This window comes from Pleurodeles waltl, chromosome 7, assembly GCF_031143425.1.
Source record: "Pleurodeles waltl isolate 20211129_DDA chromosome 7, aPleWal1.hap1.20221129, whole genome shotgun sequence".
Classification (NCBI taxonomy): Eukaryota; Metazoa; Chordata; class Amphibia; order Caudata; family Salamandridae; genus Pleurodeles; species Pleurodeles waltl.
In genome coordinates, this window is record NC_090446.1 from 154,990,157 (window position 1) to 155,009,894 (window position 19,738).

Consider the following 19,738-nt stretch of genomic DNA (forward strand, 5'->3'; position numbering starts at 1 on the left):
GGAGTTCGCGATGCGCCACTGGTTTGCAGCTTGTGCTGCGACTCTTTTACCAGCTGCATCGAACTTGCGGCTTTCTTTATCTGGGGGTGGTGCATCTCCAGATGTGTGAGAGTTGGCCCTTTTCCTAGCTGCTCCTACAACGACAGAGTCTGATGGCAGCTGTGTAGTGATGAAAACCGGGTCTGTAGGAGGCGCCTTATACTTTTTTTCCACCCTTGGTGTGATTGCCCTACTTTTGACCGGCTCCTTAAAGATTTCTTTCGCGTGCCGGAGCATACCAGGGAGCATAGGCAGGCTTTGGTATGAGCTGTGGGTGGAGGAGAGTGTGTTGAATAAAAAATCATCCTCGACCTGTTCTGAGTGGAGGCTTACGTTGTGAAATTGTGCTGCTCTAGCCACCACTTGAGAATACGCGGTGCTGTCTTCTGGTGGAGATGGCTTCGTAGGGTATGCCTCCGGACTGTTATCTGACACTGGGGCGTCGTATAGGTCCCATGCGTCTTGATCTTGGTCACCCTGGCTTATGGTGGTGTGAGCTGGGGAGTGTGATGGAGTTTGTGCTGGTGAGACGTTAAGCACGGGCGGAGGAGAGGGTGGTGGGGTAACTCTTTTCACCACTTTTGGTTGTGGTGTCTGTTCAGTTTGGAACTCCAACCTTCTCTTTCTTCTAATGGGGGGAAGGGTGCTTATTTTTCCTGTCCCCTGCTGTATGAAGATACGCTTTTGCGTATGGTCCACATCAGTTGATTGTAGCTCTTCCTCAAACCTATGCTTTTGCATTTGGGAGGTTAGCGAGTGCTCTTCTGTATAAGAGCCTGAAGCTGGGTCGCTTGCAGTTTGTTTCGGCACCGAAACCTTGTCTGCGTGTTTTTTCGGCTCCGAGGTGACTTTTTTCTTTTTCGGGGCCGAAACCTCTCGGCGTCGATCTTCTTCGGTGCCGCTGTCTCGGCGTCGAGCCGTGTCCACACCGGCATCTCGGTGTCGAGGCTTGTCTCCAGCACTTTCTCGGTCCCGAGAAGGCTGCGTGCCAGTGTCTCGACCGGAGTCGGACGATCTCGGCACTGTTTGGGTCTTTTTCGGTGCCGACGGTCGGTCACCGAATTTCTGGGTGGAGCCATGGCCTGATGGCAGTGGCGTCCCCTGGGCCTTGTAAATTTTCCTCTGTGTGGTTTTCGACGTCTTACTCACGGTTTGTGTATCGTCGAATCCTTCGGAGTCCGATTCTTGGATCGAGAAGGTACCTTCCTCTTCCTGCTCCTCGAACTCTCGGTGGGCTGTCGGCGCGGACGCCATCTGAAGTCTTCTGGCTCGACGGTCTCGGAGTGTCTTTCGGGACCGGAACGCACGACAGGCCTCACAGGTGTCTTCACTGTGCTCAGGTGACAGACACAGGTTACAGACCAAGTGTTGGTCTGTATAGGGGTATTTATTGTGGCATTTGGGGCAGAAACGGAACGGGGTCCGTTCCATCGGCGTTCTTCAGCACGCGGTCGGGCCGCCCCGACGGGGGATCGAAAAACTACCCCGAAGGGCACCGGAGCTCTTCGATCTTCGATGCGGTGTTGAATCTAAGTACGCCGATCCCGAACACAACAATACCGATGAAAATCTTCCGAAATTAGCTAATTTTCCGTTCCGAAACTCGGAGCGACAGGAACACGTCCGAACCCGATGGCGGAAAAAAAACAATCGAAGATGGAGTCGACGCCCATGCGCAATGGAGACAAAAGGAGGAGTCACTCGGTCCCGTGACTCGAAAGACTTCTTCGAAGAAAAACAACTTGTAACACTCCGGCCCAACACCAGATGGCGAGCTATTGCAAAACATGCGTATCTACAGCGACAGATGCCATCGAACATGTACTTTCCTTGGCCCCTAGAATGAATTGCACATGATTTACCTGCCTCCCTCTCTGCAAGCCACTTTCTCTGTTGCTTCAATTCTATAGCATTAAATAACCATCTGGCAACAGAACATGTACTTTGGAGACCAGGGTACCAAAAAGTAGTCTGCTTGAAATCATTGTAATAACTGGAATACTTTACCTAAAATATCCTGTGGTCCAAGGTCATCGTACACCTTCCACAAGAAACTCAAAACTATGTCTCCCATTAGATCTTGATTTACTTGAAGAGTACATTGAGAAAGTTTACTAGAGGCAGGAACAACTAAAGACCTATGAACTTGCCTGCTCCTACAACAACAATGTATTGCTACTGCTGCTTTAGGCACTGCTCCTCCTGAAAATAATTTTAATGGTTGCTGAAGACAAGATTGGACACAGACACTGCACTCTGGCGTAGATTGAGTATTCTTAAACATTTCCAAGCACCCTTCCAGCTTAGTTAAAAAAGCACTCGTTAAAGCGCTTGTCGATTAGTTTTGAGAGAAAACTTTTCAAAAACCTTGAAGAAGGCATCTGTGCATGCCTTGCATGGCACAATCTAACACATGGTTCATGAGATGGTAAGCTTCCTCTGAGGTTATTTGTTCAAACCATTCACTTCCATCTGTAGAAAGGAATGGAAGCAATTCTTTCCAAGTATAAACCTCACAGCAGCCTGCTGAATTCTTCGAAGGTACAGCATGCAAAGAGGTTTCTGCACAAACTGGAACGATTAGGTTGTAGATTATGGTGTCTGACATCTTCACAAACATGCTGTCCGGAGGTGGATTAGCAATGAGAAATGAGGACCTCCAGGAGTCCACAAATACTTTCTAGGTTTCTTATTAACCATTGACACGGAAGAGCATTTTCCCCCTAGACTAACAGACTAGGGGACCATCCTTTATTTGCCATGATGCCCATTATGTGTACTTTCTATTTAATATTCAGGTCAGTTGTACCTAAGAGACTAAAACAGTGACTAGGCTATGATGCTTTCAGCTCAATAACTTGAGAATGATTTTCCACTGGTTTACATTATCACATTGAATCATGGTGATCAAAGTCAGAGTTACCGTGTTAGGATTACGACAAGGTATCGGAAAATTTGCAGTATTAATCTATCTCTTTCTACCAAGCTGGAGTAAGTGAAGAAAATGAAAGGGAATCACTGCAGAATTGGAACAGGTTTGTCTGAAGGTCACAAAACTGGGTTGCAAGAGTCAGGAACAGCATCTCTATATGTTACAGCAGACAGACATTCCACAATTTTTGGAATAAGTGGAATCAGTACATGATTTTCGGATCCTCCTGGACAATGAACTAGCTTAGAGGCCAGAAGCAAAACCATTATGAAATGAAACAAGTGTTTTCAGTCTATGCTCAGTGGAACATATCTACTTTAGGCTTCTGGTCCACTATTAAATTTCACAACCCAGACTACCCCAGGAGCTTATTTCTTTAAGTAATGAATCTACAAGAAGTACCAACTAAACGTTATGACATTGGTACAATTTGAGTTATTCCTTGTGACACTGGGAGAGAATAAGAATGAATACATTTCTGTGAGAAACGTATAAACAGAGGATTAATATGGGAGGTAGTCTGTTGTCCTATTACCAAATATAACCTTGAGAATAACCAATGCGAAATGGTCAGTGAGACAGAACTATACCCACATTTCAGGATCGTAATGTTACTTATGAACTCAAGGAAAGTAAACACAGGCAAAACCACTCACAGATATCTGTGACTAAACCAATTAGGGCATACACATTTCTACTCACGGTATGCACTGGTGAGGCTATATCGACATGGACCCAGACACCAGGCCAATCAAACCCAATATGAGAAGCAATAAAGAGACCAGCACAAGAGCTCTGGGCGTTGTCCCGGTCCTGAAAACAAAGAAAACATATTCAGGTTTCTTATTTATATTTTATAATTTCATACAGTGCAGCTCTAACAAAATCTACAGGAACGGGTCCTCAAGAGAACATCAAGTACAGGTATGCAACAGGTACTTTCCTTGCTGTTAGTACTGCCTCATACATTGTCAGTAAAATAATCATGGAAAAAGGTGGTTAAATAGGCAGATAAGTGAAGTGAAGAAAAAATACTGCCCTGGCGCAATGATATAGTACACAGCACAAGGGAGAAAAGAGATAGAAGCTCCATGCTCAACAAAATTTCCAGTCATATCCTAACAAACACACCTGCAATTCAGTAGCTGTCAGGGATGTGGAATTTCTATCGCCCGATGCCCAGGACATATTGTTTGGGGGCAAGGGCAACAAGTGTTCATGTTTATTTTGTCCTTGGGACAAGTAGGCCCAACCCCCTGCAGCACAAACCCTTCGGCTGTCAGTTTACAGAGAATGGAACGGTCTACAGTTGAGGTAATGTGTGTGTCCATATGCTAATGCTGTGAAATTGTGTATTTATGGTTCATTAATGAAAAGCCTTCATTATTAGGGTGAGCGCTGCAAATAAACATTTTAAGGCCACACTGAACTTCTGACAGTGGTTCCAGTAAAAATAAAAATAAAAGTGTGCACACGTTTGAAAAGTTTTACAATATGAGGCTAAGTGTAATGCTCCAAGAATGCTCTCTGATTACATGCAAATGTTTGCAGAAGCTTGTAAGCAAGAGTGATGATTCTTTGATTTAAAAATAAAGTGTTCAGAAAAGAAACGCAAGTAGGAAAAAAAAAAAGTTTCACTACTATGAAATTTTAGGTGCTACTTCTTTGAAGCGTCATTTAGTCAAATGTATTGATGCCTGCCACTATTTCTAAAAAGAATCAGTGTAGCCATTGTCAACAAGATTACGGGAAACATGAAAATAAACAAGCACTGGCAAAGCCAACTGATCCAACACTGTTTCTGAGTCTTTTGGTTTTGTCAATGCATCTTTTGTTTTGACATGGCTTTTGTAACACTTTATTGTTGTGGGAGCAAGAAAATACAGAGACAGGAGAGGGGATGCACAGAGTAAGCAAAAGTTAAAAAGAAGAAAATGCTGACAGGACGAGAGGCCATGCAGGTGACATTATTAGAAACTGACATTATTAGGAACAGAAAGAAGGAGCTTGTGGAAGGAGCAGCAGTAAATAAAAGGAATACACAAAGCGTGAGGGTGCAGGTTGGCTGATTAGGGAATTAGGGTAAATTGGTCTGATGACAAGGAAAAGCTGAACAAAGGTGTTTAGAAATCTGTTCCTTAGGAGTACCTCATATTAAGGATCTGCTTTTTGGTATGGGTGATTCTTTGATTTCAAGAAAGACAACACTCTGAGGAAGACACTACTTTGAGCAGCAAGGTGAAGCTTTCAGGGTGAATTTGATGAGTGCCACAACCTGTTCAAGTAATAATTTTGTGTTTATTCATAAAGGTGTGCTGTGGCATCGTTCACTGAGTCAGACAATTATAACCACACCCAACCAGTAATAGACAGAACCTGAATTAACCTTGATCACTGGTCGGCCGAATCATAAAAGCAATGGGCCAGGCGACACACTCATGATGGGTTGGCAAAGGAGTTCTATCTCAAGCAGTATAAATTAAGCCTCCCATATATATTGGAATATGAGCTGGTGTACTTAATGTTAAGAGGCTAATAATTTGCTTTAACATGGAATTGTAGTTCAAGCAGGTTCCACTGTTCTTCTTCCAAGCAGGCAATTGTAGTTAAAAGCAGGGTTTTGTACTCTAATCATTCACAGAGATGTACTCACAGAGAAAGGACGGTGAAGAGGAAAGGAGACAGCACATTGTGCAGCAAACCCCATCTATTTGTTTTACTGCTTGGGCATTAAATGTAACGTACCGTCACAGAGTTCTTCATATCTGCAACCGACGAGTTGAATTCAGTGAAGTGCAGCTCTGGGCAGTAGACAAGGGGATGGACAAGATCCCCACAGTTTTTTCCGGCTTTGACACAGGCTCTCTCCCACTCTTCGCTATTAGTCAGGACAGCAGCATGATATTTTCCTGTGGCGATTCCCTGAAAAGGGACAAAAGCAAAACATTATCTTATACTCATAGGTCTTTAGTTCTTTCCTGACCCCTATTTTTTCAGGATCAAGGCAACATAAGGCAGCCAATTTGTTTCTTCCGTCACGTGTCCATAGCAGACATAGAAATGTAATGGACATCTTCCACATCTTAGCTTTTCTGCAAGTGCAACTTATGATACCAAATCACAACACCTGAAACAAAGCGTCTTCAAAAGGCCTAGAAACAGGTTTGAATGCAGGTAATTACATTCAGATCATTCAAGGTTATAAAATACTTCCTGATTATCATTGTTCATGCCTCCCATTGTGAGCCACCTCACCATGTGCTGTTTCTACAACCACAATTCAGGCTTCTTGGTCAGCTCACAACTAAACAGCCCTTTCAAACAGCATCTCTATGGAGTTGTGGCTTACCTTTGGAGACAAGTTACTCCTTGATGCATTCGAAAGTTTTACTTGAGCACTTTTAACTGCAACATTGGCATGTCTGTACCAGGAGCTTGCAGGGAGGAACAGGTTCTATCTGTTAGCGTTATATATGTGTAAAACCTATTTTTCATTCTTTATACGAGTGTATATCTTCCTGTGAAGACATCTGAAAACCCCTAATGATTTTCAGCATAATAAACCTTCTGAACACAAGGTTTATGAACTCACTATCTCTCAGAGAGTCAGACCCCATAATTGGACACTGAAGCTTATTTGATCTCAGACATAACCAAAGGTATCCAAGCACTGTGTTAGTCATTTATACCAGCACAAATGATGATATAAAACACAAATAAACAGAAATAGTTTAAACTTAAATCAAAATGGTTTATTAACTACTCCATACGGAAATGCCCCAAGACATGTGTTTTTCTTTCTGTTGTACACCTTCAATAGATACATCTGGTTTGAAAAGAATGTTTACTAAAATTACTCCTTTTTGTTAACAGCCCTAAAATTCTTCTTGTCCTTATACAGTGGTCCACCAAATTCTGCCCATTTTTAAAAAAAAATTTAAATCTCCATATCCACTGAGTCACAATACTTATGATGCCTTTAGATCCCAAAGAAAGAAATTCCCGGGTGCATACCGATGACTGCAACAGTGTTTTACTTTCATTTATTTACTTTTTAAATAGGTCACTTTCTAAACGTCAACTAAATAAGCATGTCAGCTCTTGAAGCACGGATGAATAAGACTTTACAAGGTGGTTGATTCAATATCTTTTCTCCAGCCCTGGTAAAGGTATTTTCGTTTGAGCACAAAATGGAAAATGGAGCAAATGATCTGTCGGAGAATCGAATACCTGACAGCTCTTTTCCACGGCTTCCTTCCACGTGTCTTCAGTGCACCAGCTCCCACCTCCTCCTTTTCAGTTCCTCTTACCATAGGTTTCTGTCATATACTTCTTTAGTTGCATTTTGTACAATCTGCAAACCATGTGGAACAAGCACTGGACATAATGAGAACCACACATCGTCCCTACAAAGAGACTGCAGATTTTCTCCATTGGTACTAGTCTCAAACTATAACTCTTTCGTACTTTTAGAGATATGAGTCTAAAGGAGACTCGCTGTTTTATCAGGATTTCAAGTATAACACTGTTAGGTTACCCTGATCCTGAACTTAACTTTCTAATTTGATGAGAAACATTACAATCCACAAACAGGTTGCTCCTCTTATTGAACATTACCTATCAAAGGTTACGCAGATTAGGGAAGAACCAGGGCTGGTAGCAAAGGGAAATGTCTGTCTACAGGGGTACACCGGATGAAGAACAATAGACTGGAAAACGAGCTGAGCAACTCTCTATGTCCCAGATATCTCAGATAATTAAAGCATTCCTTCCTTCCTTCACTTTGTTGTTTGTTTCAACAGGTAAAAGACCACTGAAGAAAACGCTCAGTGGTTAATCTTTCAAATTTACAAGCTACAGCGTGCTAAGCATTCTAAATTGACTCTCAGTGTTTCTATATTTTGTAAACAGTAGTGCAAGCTCAGAAGTCCCAAAAAAGAGCCACTGGATTCTTACCAAGACCAAAAAGGTGAGCCATTTGTTCTTGAACTTTTATCAAAAGTGTTGCTGCATAGTCTTGAGGACCTGATACCAGCCATGCTAATTCTGAGAAGGCTACATAAGGTGATGGTATGTTCTCGTGCAGAGGTACTTAATAATGGTCAGGGGGACAAATGGGGGTGGAGAGATGGAGCCTTTAAATAATTTAAACAGTGTGCGTCCTTGAGGTTATTTTATTTGCCCTTTTTGTAGTGCATGTCTCACATCTTCAAGACATTACTGCAACCCTTAAGTAGCTCAGTCACAAATGAACTGGTAATTGATTTTTTGTACTTTGTTTGCTTCATTAAGGGCGGCTATTTCTGACTTGGTCTTTTTAAAGTCTCCTTTTTTTAAACTCAAAGTAGTTTGAAGACGTGAATTCTTGCTCTTTTATTTGATTTAGTTCAAGAAGGCTGCAGTCTTCATTTGGAGTTGAATGTCCTGTGGTATTTCCCTGAATATGGCTCTCAAATCCATCCACCTTTCGCTTTCCACATCTCATTAAAAGTGCGCGCCATTGTGGTATTATCAGCAGTAAGAATGCCAATAGCATTGCGGGATGGAAAATGTTTTAGACCCAGTGATAGCAAGGCAATGCCCCCCAGATGCAGGCAGAAAACTCCCACAACACAAGGGACAGTTTATTTTTTTTTTTAAACTGTCATAGGAAAAGAAACAAGCATTAGCAATGCAATAGATCTTGCATTTTCTTGAGTTAGCGCTATTATATATCAGAACTGGACTTTTCTTGCCATATAAATTGCTCAACCCTGCCTCTTAATTTCGGCTTTTCCTGCCATGTTTTGGTAGTCACTGATGGCTACTGACATCAGAAATCACAATCCCTTGAGGAGGGACTAGAAGATGACCGCGCTACCTCGACTTGTGCAAACGTCTGAACAGAAATTTTGAAAATAAGGCTGGAGAAGTATTTTTTTAAATGTAAACAGAATGAAAAGGCTTGCAAGCATTTTTGCCTCGCATATCAACAAAGCTCTAATGAAGTTAACAATAGCAGAGCAGCCTGAGAAGATTTATGGCCCCAATAAAGGAGATAAGCAATACCCTGTGTGCGGATGTCTCTGAGGGCTGGCAGGAAGGGGGCCTGGAGAGAGAGACTCCAGATGAGACTCTGCAAGTTTCACATAATTGCATCTAGGTTTAGCTACATTCTACCAGAGAGGGAATATTGTGGCTTATGTGAGCAGTGAGCACCGGGTGTTTCTTTTGTAGAATAAGCTTATTATAGGTGCACGAGGTAAACGAGAACAGCACTGGAATAAAGCCAAAACAAATGTCAGCGACATGGGAGGAGTTTGGAGAAATGGAATGCTGCAATAAAATGCAGGTAGCTACCAGCCTAAAACACACATAGTGAACAGTAAGCAACAAAGAAATGTCAATAGTAGTCAGTCATAGCAACAGATAAAGAAACCAAAGTGGAATAATACAGTAGTTGGTCACTGCTCTGAAACAGAAAAAGGAGGGAGAAAAAGGCAGAAATAACCACTAGCGAGCAAGAATTTTTAAAGGACACTGAAACCAACAAATGAAATCACTTTACGGCATAAGATGTATATTACAGATATGCACAAGGTCGAAATCTTACGCTAGACCTAAATAGGCAACAGGTCTGCCACAGCATGACTCATCTGTTGTCCTTGTTTTTAGGGTTATTTCTGCTGAAGCGGGTCCTGCCACAGCGGCAGAAGACACTTCAAGGAAAATAAGCATTAGCACAGCCAATGGGTCTGGCTTGTCTGCCAGTCTTTTGGCAATTCTTGTTTTGTCATAGTTTTTGCAAAACGTTGTTACTTGAAGCTGCCAGGCATTCGTCAATCTAAAAAAACACTGACTAAAAGGCAAAAACTAATTCTGTTCTTAACAAAAAAAAAAACACAACAAAAAAAAAACACAAACACCCCCACGCATTACATAGTACTGCCTGGCACAGAAGGGACCTACTTTTGTGTATGTATGTGCTGCTTGTGAAAGGGCAGCATGCCGTAACTCGAAGTGAAGTCAGCCAATGGATGAAGTAGGCTAAAGCATTGCTCCCTGATCCATGCTCAAGTGCGCTGAAGAAAAATATGAATGATGCAACCACAGACAAATGGATGAAGTTTGGCTGAAAACTCCTACAAGTAACAAAGTCATTCACATATTTCTGGTAAATTCAAAGGCTCTCGATTAACACAGACCTTAAACAGATAATTGTTCCACCATTGGCTGCCAGCAACTTGCTCAAGGAAAGGAAAGCAAAGGAAAAGAAAAGAAAGAAGAAAAGAAAAGAAAAATGTAGGAAAGAAGACAAGGCAGACGAGAAGGCAAGAAAGGAAGGACAGAATGAAAAACAGAAAGAAAGATGTAAAGAGGGAAACAAAGAAAGATATAAAAAAGGAATGAAAAAAAACAAAGAAAGAAAGAAGGAAAGACACAAAGAAAGGAAATAAAGAAAGAAAGAAACAAGGAAAGAATGAAAGGAAATGAATTAAAAAGTTTTGCAAGTTCTGCAAATTAAACATGATAAAGGCTGGTTATCTTCTTGGGCAACGTTTATTAAAGAATTATAGGGGAAACGGAGCCCAGAATAAACAGTTTGTGTGCTGCATGATTAGTAAAAAGAGGATAACTATACAGATCAGTTTCAAACGGATGATGTGAAATACCAACAGTCAGGTTAATAAACAACACTCAGAAAGAAAGTTACAACAGCATTGGCAGGAGACAGGAACTTCTCAAGCATGGAATGTGACCTGTGCTCAGATCTAGTATAAAAATCCCTGCCTAAATTTCAGGCTTAAAATACAAAACACTAAAGCAATTATAATGTAAAAACAAAACAACTCGCACTGAAGGAACCACCTTGTGTGTGGATGTGCTCACTATGAGAGAATAAAATGCAGTCACTCAAGGTAGGTTAACAAGTGGCTGAAGTAGGCTGAGCCATTGTTCCATGTGGGATGCAGCAGTGGACGGAAGCAAAATGTGAATGATAACAATAGACCAATGGATGAAGAGAGGTGGATGAAAACCCCCTTAGGTAAGTATATTATACATATCACTTTAGTCAAATCAAAAAATACTCCACCATTCCATATGGGAAACTTTAAATAGGGGAAGCTATCCACTGCAAGGCCACAATTCCAGTCTTATGGCTAAAAGGACATCAATTCCTTTTTCTCTGTGCTAGCTTAGAGCTTGTTTTTAGAAGGCCAACAGTATTTATTCATACTGTAAACGTATGCGCTGTATTCACCCCCTACGCATGGAAAATGTATAAACAAATGAACTGTTTATCGGTTTAATTTCCCAAAACTGATTTTTTTCAGTTTGCACATACAGCTCAATTGCATCAAGTCAAGCTCTACACAATCCCAGTAACATGGCTTAAATTATTTTAAAATAACTCAGCCCCCTTTTTAACAATGTAATCTCCCACCCTCTACCCCAACCCCAATATATTCTACATATTTAGCATCAATTATAGCTCCTTCAGTTACACCAAAAGTTCCAACAAACTTCTAGTTCATATGCTGATTAGGTGAGCACATGACCATATACATTTTCAGACACCATATCATCAAATGCCCTGCCATCCAACATGCTGTGTTAACCTTGAACCTAACAGCACACTGAATCCTCCTCTGATCTTATGGAGTTTTTTTTAGATGCCACACTTTAGTTCCCTTCTTTTAATCCAATGCCAGAATAAGAGTTGTTCTCGCTAACCTGGCTTAATGGTGAGTGTAGATTTTTGTTTGCTGTTGTCCTTATTGCAGTTACCACAGAGTGGCACACAGCCTACCATGTAAGAGAAAAGGCACAAGTTTAAAGAAAACCCACTGTGTAACTCTGCTATGGAAGCCACGTACAAGAGGTTTGTTAGAAACAATTTGGGTGGCTTTGTCACACTTTATGAAAATGCTGTGAATACAAAATATGATTTACACATTTACATTAAAACTGAGACAGTTTAATAAGAGTGAACAGAACATAAGTGGTTTTTACCTTTCAACTCAAAAGTTTAAATAGCAATATGATCATGGTTTAGGGGCATTTGTATTTCACAGCAGGAAGGCAGCTGACAAGACTGCATAGTGTGCTACATAAATTAAAACATTATGAGAGAAGATGCTCAAAGATGGTGGCAGAAAAAAGGATTTCGGCCTTTTTATCATCTGTGGTAAGTTACAAAAAAAATGCTTGGACAAACAATTGAAGGCAAAACAATGCAGGAATTTAGGAACGTCATTATGGAAAATATAGCACAGGAAATACAAAGACAGAAGGAGATGGTAGTTTTAAGACATGAAAAACACATTAGAACAGAAAACATAAATATGTTACATCAATCTAGACTAGGTAATCAGGTTAAAAAAAAAAAACAATACCGGTGTAACTGGCCTCAATTTAAGCATCATGTGGTGGATTATGCTTCCTTTAGAAGGTTACCTGAGCCCCAGTGAGGGTGGCCATGTCCAAAATAATGTCTGCACCCAGATCTTTACTGGCATAAGTCACTCCATCGGCCAGCACCAACCGGCCTTCTGCATCAGTGTTGTTTATTTCTACACTTCTGAACAATTCAAGAAAAGAAACAGAAAACTCCAATAAGCAATGCAACAAGAAACTAGGGTCTATCAATCAACCAGCAAGCATAATCGCAAGTGGCACTTATGGCGTAGGTGGACTATCAATGACGGGTGGCCTACAAATTTCCATTAAACCCAATCAGTGCCTATTTTCGTAGTTTCTTACCCATTTCCATTGTGCTACATGTGTGATTGCTGGAAATTTCTATTTTTCTTTTAATACAACTGCTAGAATATTTAACAGCTGACACCTCACACAAATCAAAATTCTGAATCATGGATCAATATTTGTTTTAAAACAGTACTATTTTAAATAGTAAGGCTTTCCATAAAACAACAAACAGCAGCACTGCCAACGATATTCAAACCCTAGCACAAAGGATTGTATTTAGGAACTAGAGTTGCATGCCTCATCACCATCTGCAAGTCCATTCTCAAAATCTGAATTTGCACTCATAAAAAAAATAATAATAAATAATGTTAATTTTTGTACACTGCGCAAATGCCCGGAGGACTCTTGAGGCTGAGGAGTCATGGTGCTTACAGTGTAATAAGTGAAGAATGAAATAAGTTTTACTAGAAATTGTGGTAGGGTTTAATAGTTTCCTGAACCTAAATACTGTGGTCTCTGATTGTAAATGAAGAGGGAGTTTATTCCAAAGTTTAGCAGTGCCGCAAACGAAGCTCCTGCCTCCCCAGTTTGCCAGTTTAAACCGGGGGATGCTAACATTTTTAGCTGAACCAGAACATAGACCTCTGACAGGGGTGCACCACTGGAGGTTCTTTCTAAAATATTCAGGGCTTGAGCCATGTAGGACATTGTGGGCGATACACAGGGCTTTAAAGCCAATAGGTTTTTTGGTGGGCAGTCAGTGAAGTTTGTGTACTGCTTGGAAGGTTGACTGGGACTTTGGAATCCCTAGTAGTTGCATTCTGCAAAGTCTGCAGCTTTCCTAACTTTCTTTGTCTTTGTTGCATGTTGAAGTAGAAAGCGTTATAGTAGTCGATTTTTGACAGGAAAACAGTAACAATCACTGTTTTCTGGAGTTCCTGGAGAATAAATAGAAGAGGTCTTTTTACCGTTCTTAAGGTGTTAAAAAAGAATTAAATTAGCATGTTCACCTGTGCTCCGAACGTCACTTTTTCGTCATTTATGAGGCCCAGGTTTCTGACAGGAGTTGGAAGTGTCCCCAGGTTCTGTGGCCACCACGTGGGGCACCAGAAAGCAGGGTCGTGGCCAAAAAGGAGAACCTCGGTATTGCCAGAGTTTAATTTCATGCAGTTTTCCTTCATCCACCTTCCCACTTCCTTCATGCAGATGTGAAATCTATCTGCCGTTTCATTTAAATCACTAGAAACTGAAACGATGATGTGTGTGTCAAGGGCATATGACACCAAAGAGAAGACAAAGGATCTGAGCAGGTTTGCAAGAGGTTTAACGTAGATATTAAAAAGCGTCAGACTTGGTGATGACCCTCTGTGGAACACAGCAAGGCAAGGAGAAAAGGGTAGAAACGAAGCCATGTAATGATGTTGATTGTTCTCTATCAGAGAAGAATGATCCGAGTATGTCCAGTGCAGTGTCTTGTATTCCTATGCGGTTTAGGCGGTTAAGTGTTCTGGTTGACCTTATTGAAAGCCACAATGTCAAGAAGGATTAGGGTTGCCTTCCCTCCCTGACTGATACGTGCTCTAATTTCTTCAATGGCTAAAATTAGGGCTCTCTTTGTACTATGGTGCTTCTAATGACCAAACTGGGCATAGTCCAGGAGAAGGTTGTTCTCCAAAAAAGAGGTAATTTCCCTTTTTATTGCCTTTTCCACCACTTTGGCTGGTAATGGGAGGTGAGATATTGGACAATAACCTTAGGTTTTGAGGGGGATGAGTGTTTTTTTTTTTTGTTGTTTTTTTTTAAGGGGCAGGATGGGTGCAGGTTTTCAGGCTTTTGGGAAAATATTCCAACTTGAACATCTCATTGAAGATCTTTGTCAAGTGGGGAACTTCAGTCTTTGAAGCCATATGTAGTGTTGCTGGGGGCATGGTTCGGATGGTGAACCGGATTTAACCAAGGCAAGCAGTTTGCTGACTTGTTCTGATGTGAGAGTGAAAAATTGGTATTGCTTATTTGAGAGGGGGGGGGGGGTGAAAAAGTTTCAATCGAATTTTGATTAGTATCTTCATTTGACACAAACGTATTGTAGACGTCCTCTGCTTTATTTTGAAAAAGGAATTTACACATACGTGAGAAAACATATTAATGCTGTAATATTGTGAATAAGTCATACCTTGGCTTGACTGACCTGAGTAATGTGGCAACACCAACAAACTTGTTAGGTTGTGGTTGTTCACAAATGTTTCTGAGCCCTTTCCATCCACACAGTGGTTGGAGATCAGTCCCTTTCTGGAGTGGGAATGGGTTGTGAACACCTACACAACTGGTGAGTTGTAGGAAAACTGGTGTCCCCCCCAGGCAAGCTGTGCAACAGTAAACATTCAAGGGCATTTCCAAATGTGTGAATGTTCGCTTTGTGAGAATGCAAGTATGGATTCACAAACTCTTTCAAGGAGTATAACCAATTTATTTTCATTTGTTTAAGAAACCTTTGAGTGTCACAGGTGTCTAGGAGTACATTTGGAAAACTGAATTCCTAAATTGTTGAGAACTGCTACCATGCAAGGCAATTAATCTGCTGGTAGATTTCCGAATTTCATGGAGAATTGCATTGTGGGAATTCTCAGCAGCCAACGGATAATAAACAAACAAGTTACAAAATAATTCCAATCATTCTCTCTGTCTGCCAGATGTTTCCTTTCTCAGCATGCATGACTATCCAGGAGACCAAATGTTACTAATAATAGAGGCCAATTCATGTCTCTCCCATCCCCTACAAAAATCCAACGTACTCTACAAGAACACTCACAATGAGAGATAAAAGGAGACACTCTTACTTGCCAGAGTACAAAACGTGAATATCATCAGGCCTCGTTGCCTTTGGTCCCACAGAATTCTCAGCCAAGCAGAACAAGGCATGGAGATTATCCTTAAAGCCCTGGAGCATGAAAACAAGAGGCATTTAAAACAGGAGATTAGCTCACGAGGGCTAACATTTACAAGAGAACCTTAATTTTCTGGTTAGTCATTCTGTATATGTTGTTGGACAATGTGTTGCATACAATTCTCTCCCAGAGGAATCCTCATCAAAGTCATAAGCACTGAACAGTCCTGCCCAAGCACTGTGACCCTGGAGCAATTCTTAAATATTATATATATCAACACACATACATATATACGCATATATATATCTGCAGCCTAGAGCGAGGGTAAAAAATGGCCAGAGTACATCTTCTTTTTCAAGTATATAAACCAAGACAGTTCATGCTGATAATAAATAATTGACCATAGGAAGCCTTCCACAAACCTTTATTGAAAGGAAAAAGAAAAGGAAAGGGAACATGAGACATTGTTAACCAATAGGCTGCCATTAAAAGAGCAAACATAAAACTGGCGCTGTGACTTTAAGACCCTCACAGTACCCCTGGATCGCATCATGCCCCAAAGGTGACAGATAGGTCATTTTTACAGAAAACTAAGGAATCCCGTATACAGAACTTGTTGAGATCTGCAATAGCTTCAGCCCAGGTAGCTGGGTGGGTTGCTTATGGCTTTGATGAGGTTTCCCCTAGAAGAGAACTAGGATTACAGGTAAGTTATTTATCCTTCTCTTCCAGGAGATCCTCATCAATAGTCATAAGCATTGAATAGCATAGCAAGCCCATCCCACAAAGTGCAGACTTGGAGGCAAAAAAAAGCTCCAACATTTAACCACAAAGATTCCTCAAAGAAGCCTGTCTTACTTAAGTGTATAATTTAGCATCTGAATCCAGGCAGCAATGCCTAGTTAAGGTATGACCAGATTTCCAGGGAGAAGCTTTACAAATTTAAGAAATACGTACACTTCTCAACAAAGCTGCAGAAGCAGCTTTACCACTTGTAGCGTGTGCCATAGGTCTAGCAGGTAAATACTTTTTAGCTAGCTGGTATGAGAATATAATACAGGAAAGAATCCATCTTGAAATAGATTGCTTAGCTGAGGCTAAACCTGTTCTCGCTGGACCAAACAGGTGATCCTATTTCCTGATACTCTTGGTCTTGTCCAAAAGAATTTAACACTCTCTTAAAGTCCAGAGAATGTCAGCTGGAGTTGAGTGGTTATTTTGATTGATGTGAAACTCAGACACTACCTTTGGGAGAAAACTGGAATGAGTTCCCATCACCACACTACTGGAGTGAAACACGGTACCTCCGAAAACAGGGCTTGAATTTCATTTACTTTAAGGGCTGAAGAGATGGCCACCAGAAAAAACACTTTCCAGGTGAGATGCTGCAAACAGGCTTTATGTATTGGTACAAATGGAGGGCCCATCAATGTGGGAAGGACAATATTGAGTTGCCATGGAAGAGAGGAATTCCTAGCTGGAGGTAACTCCTTTTTAAGTCCTTCGAGAAAATCCTTCACCACTGGAATTCTGAAAAAAAGAGGCCTGTGAGGGAGATTTCCTATATGCCGTAATGGCTGAGAGGTGTATCCTAATTGTGGAAATCTGCAGCCCTGATTTAGAAAAGTATAGGAGATATGGGAAGACTACATTTTCTTGGCAGGAAATTGGATTGTGGTTATTCTGTGTACACCATGAATAAAACCTCTTCCATTTAAACACACATGACCTTCTAGTGGATCCAAGATAGCAGGAGTCCACCCTCGGACTGTCCATACACTCCTTGGAAAGCCTTAAGTGTCCATATTGGAGGAATTCTCGAGCCATGTTCTCAAGTTCAGGGATGACAAGTTAGGATGCAGCATCTGTTCCTCGAACTTGAACAAGAGATCCTGCTGCCACAACAGTCTCTTGTGGAGTTTCTCCGACATTTCGAGAAGGTCCATGAACCACCACTGATGAGGCCACTTTAGGGCTAGGAGTATCATTCTGGTTTGAGAAGGGTATAACTTGAGAATCACTGTTGGAATAAGAAGAGTTGGTGGAAATGCAGAGAATTTTCTCTGACCAACCTATCAAAAGGGCATTTCACTTCAACACTGGCAGAGCGAATCTCGACGTGTAGTCTTGGCATTTTTTGTTGTTTGCATCTGCGCAAGGATCTATTTGAGGATATGCCTATTCATGAAAAATGCCTTGCAATACATAGTCTTCGAGAATTCATTTGTAATGGTCTTGAAAGTTTCAGCTGAGAAAGTCTGCTTGCATGTTCTGAATGCCTGGCAGATGAATGGCCGTTATTGTGAGGTTTCTGACTAGAGGCCACTTCCAAATGATCTGGGCCTCATGAGACAGAGGGTGAAAATAAGTTCCTCCCCATTTGCTCAGGTCATGCATAGTTGTTGTGTTGTCTGTTTGGACAAGGATGCGATTGGTTGCGAATGCTGGAAAGAAAGACTTCAGAACACGGTGGACTGCTCTCAGTTCCAGCATGTTGATGTGGTAAGTATTTTCCTTGTATGACCAAACATCCTGAGCTTAAAGGGAACCCATGTGAGCTCTCAAAACCTGGAGGGAGGTGTTTGTGATCAGTGTTTGAGTAGGTGGGTCCTCATAAAATGGTACTCCCACCTTTAGACTGTTGAGGCCACCATGGGAGAGACTGGCGTGTAGCTTGTGATAATGTCAGCTTGTCCTCCCGGCGGTAGGAGAGCTGATTCCACTGGTCTTCCAAACATTGCTGCAGGGATCTGATGTGCAACCTTGCATTTGATACTATAAAGATATAAGAAGCCACTGACTCCAGTAGAGCTGCTATCTACCTCACAGATGGATGATGAACCAGCAGATGATAGTCTCTACTCTGAAGGATACACTCTTGCGGACTGTGTATCCTGTGTGGCCCCAGAGAGAGGTGTTTTTGGACTGGATAAACTGAGATTTTTGGAACTCAATCCGAAGACCCATACTTGTAAGTGTCTCAACATAGATGTGGAAATGCTCCTTTGCCTGTGATGGGGGGGGGGGGGCTCTTTGTGCATCCTTACCTGGACGATTGGCTGATAAACATTTTCGGTCTCCTTAAGAATGCTGGGACCACGGCCACACATTTTGAAAGTGTTCTTGAGGATGATTTGAGGCAGAGGGGATTATTTAGTATTGATAGTGTCAGAAGCCACTGTGAAACTGAGAAACTTGTGATGTTTCATGGCAATTGGGATGTAGAAATATGTACCTTGTAGGTCTACTGCACTCATCCAATCCCCTTGATGCAACTACGGATAGATTTGGTGCAGAGCCAGCATTCTGGACTTCTCTCTGCAAACATACTTGTTGAGTATTCTGAGGTCGAAGATGGGTCTCAACTCTTGCTTCGGTCCTTTCATTTTTACTAGAAAGTAATTGGAATTAATTCCGGATTCCCTTTTATTACAATGTACCTCCTCTATAGCCTCTTTTTCAATTACGGTGTTGACTTCAGATTTCAAGAGATTACGCTGGTACCAGATTGTTTTTGCCCACAGCACGTTTGGAGGAGGAGACTTGAAGCAAACAGAGCAGCCATTCTGTACAATATTTAAGATCCACCCGTCTTTTGTAATTGACTGCCACTCTTTCCAGTGATTGACAATACTTCCTCCCACTGGAGCAGGGAACAGTGAAGGGGAAAGCAACAACTCATTATTTTGCAGTAGGTTTTGCTGCAGGTTGCTGTTGTCCACCTCTTCCTCTGGATGGTCTATGAGGGTGAAAGTGTGACACTGCCTGCTGCTGATGTTGCTGCCAGTGAGGAGTTTGAACCCTCTGTTGGAAATATGTCCTGTTGTAGGGCCTGTATCGACAGTAGAATTCTCTCTTCTTTACAAAGCCCGAGGCCTTTAAAGTGTTCAGCTGCATCTCTATTCAGGACATCTCACCCTAATCCAAGAATGACAGGTTCATTATTTGATGCTGCACCTCAGGCTTCAACCCGAGACAGGATGACCTACTTGCACAGATGCCATGTGCATAACCATGCGCCACTGGAAATAATGCATTTGCAGCTGTGCTGATTGGAAACCAGGCCGCCTTCAGTAAGTATCTCCTGGAAATCCTACTTATCTTCCTTAGTCAGTTATTCAGTTAACCTGACCAACGAATCCCACAGGGATTTATCGTACCGTCCAAGCAGAGCAGAGAACTAGCCATCTTC

The 19,738-nt window shown here is 41.6% G+C and overlaps 1 protein-coding gene across 1 annotated transcript in view; it reads right to left on the bottom strand.

The window, feature by feature from the left end:
- NPEPL1 (aminopeptidase like 1) overlaps positions 1 to 19,738 on the bottom strand; it is a 75,547-nt gene that overhangs the window by 27,048 nt on the left and 28,761 nt on the right. The window contains exons 8-11 of the mRNA XM_069243436.1: positions 15,499 to 15,599; positions 12,410 to 12,533; positions 5,717 to 5,893; positions 3,674 to 3,784 (exon numbers count right to left, since the gene is read on the bottom strand). Of these exons, the coding sequence (XP_069099537.1) occupies positions 3,674 to 3,784; positions 5,717 to 5,893; positions 12,410 to 12,533; positions 15,499 to 15,599 (513 nt within the window). The remainder of the gene's footprint in view (positions 1 to 3,673; positions 3,785 to 5,716; positions 5,894 to 12,409; positions 12,534 to 15,498; positions 15,600 to 19,738) is intronic.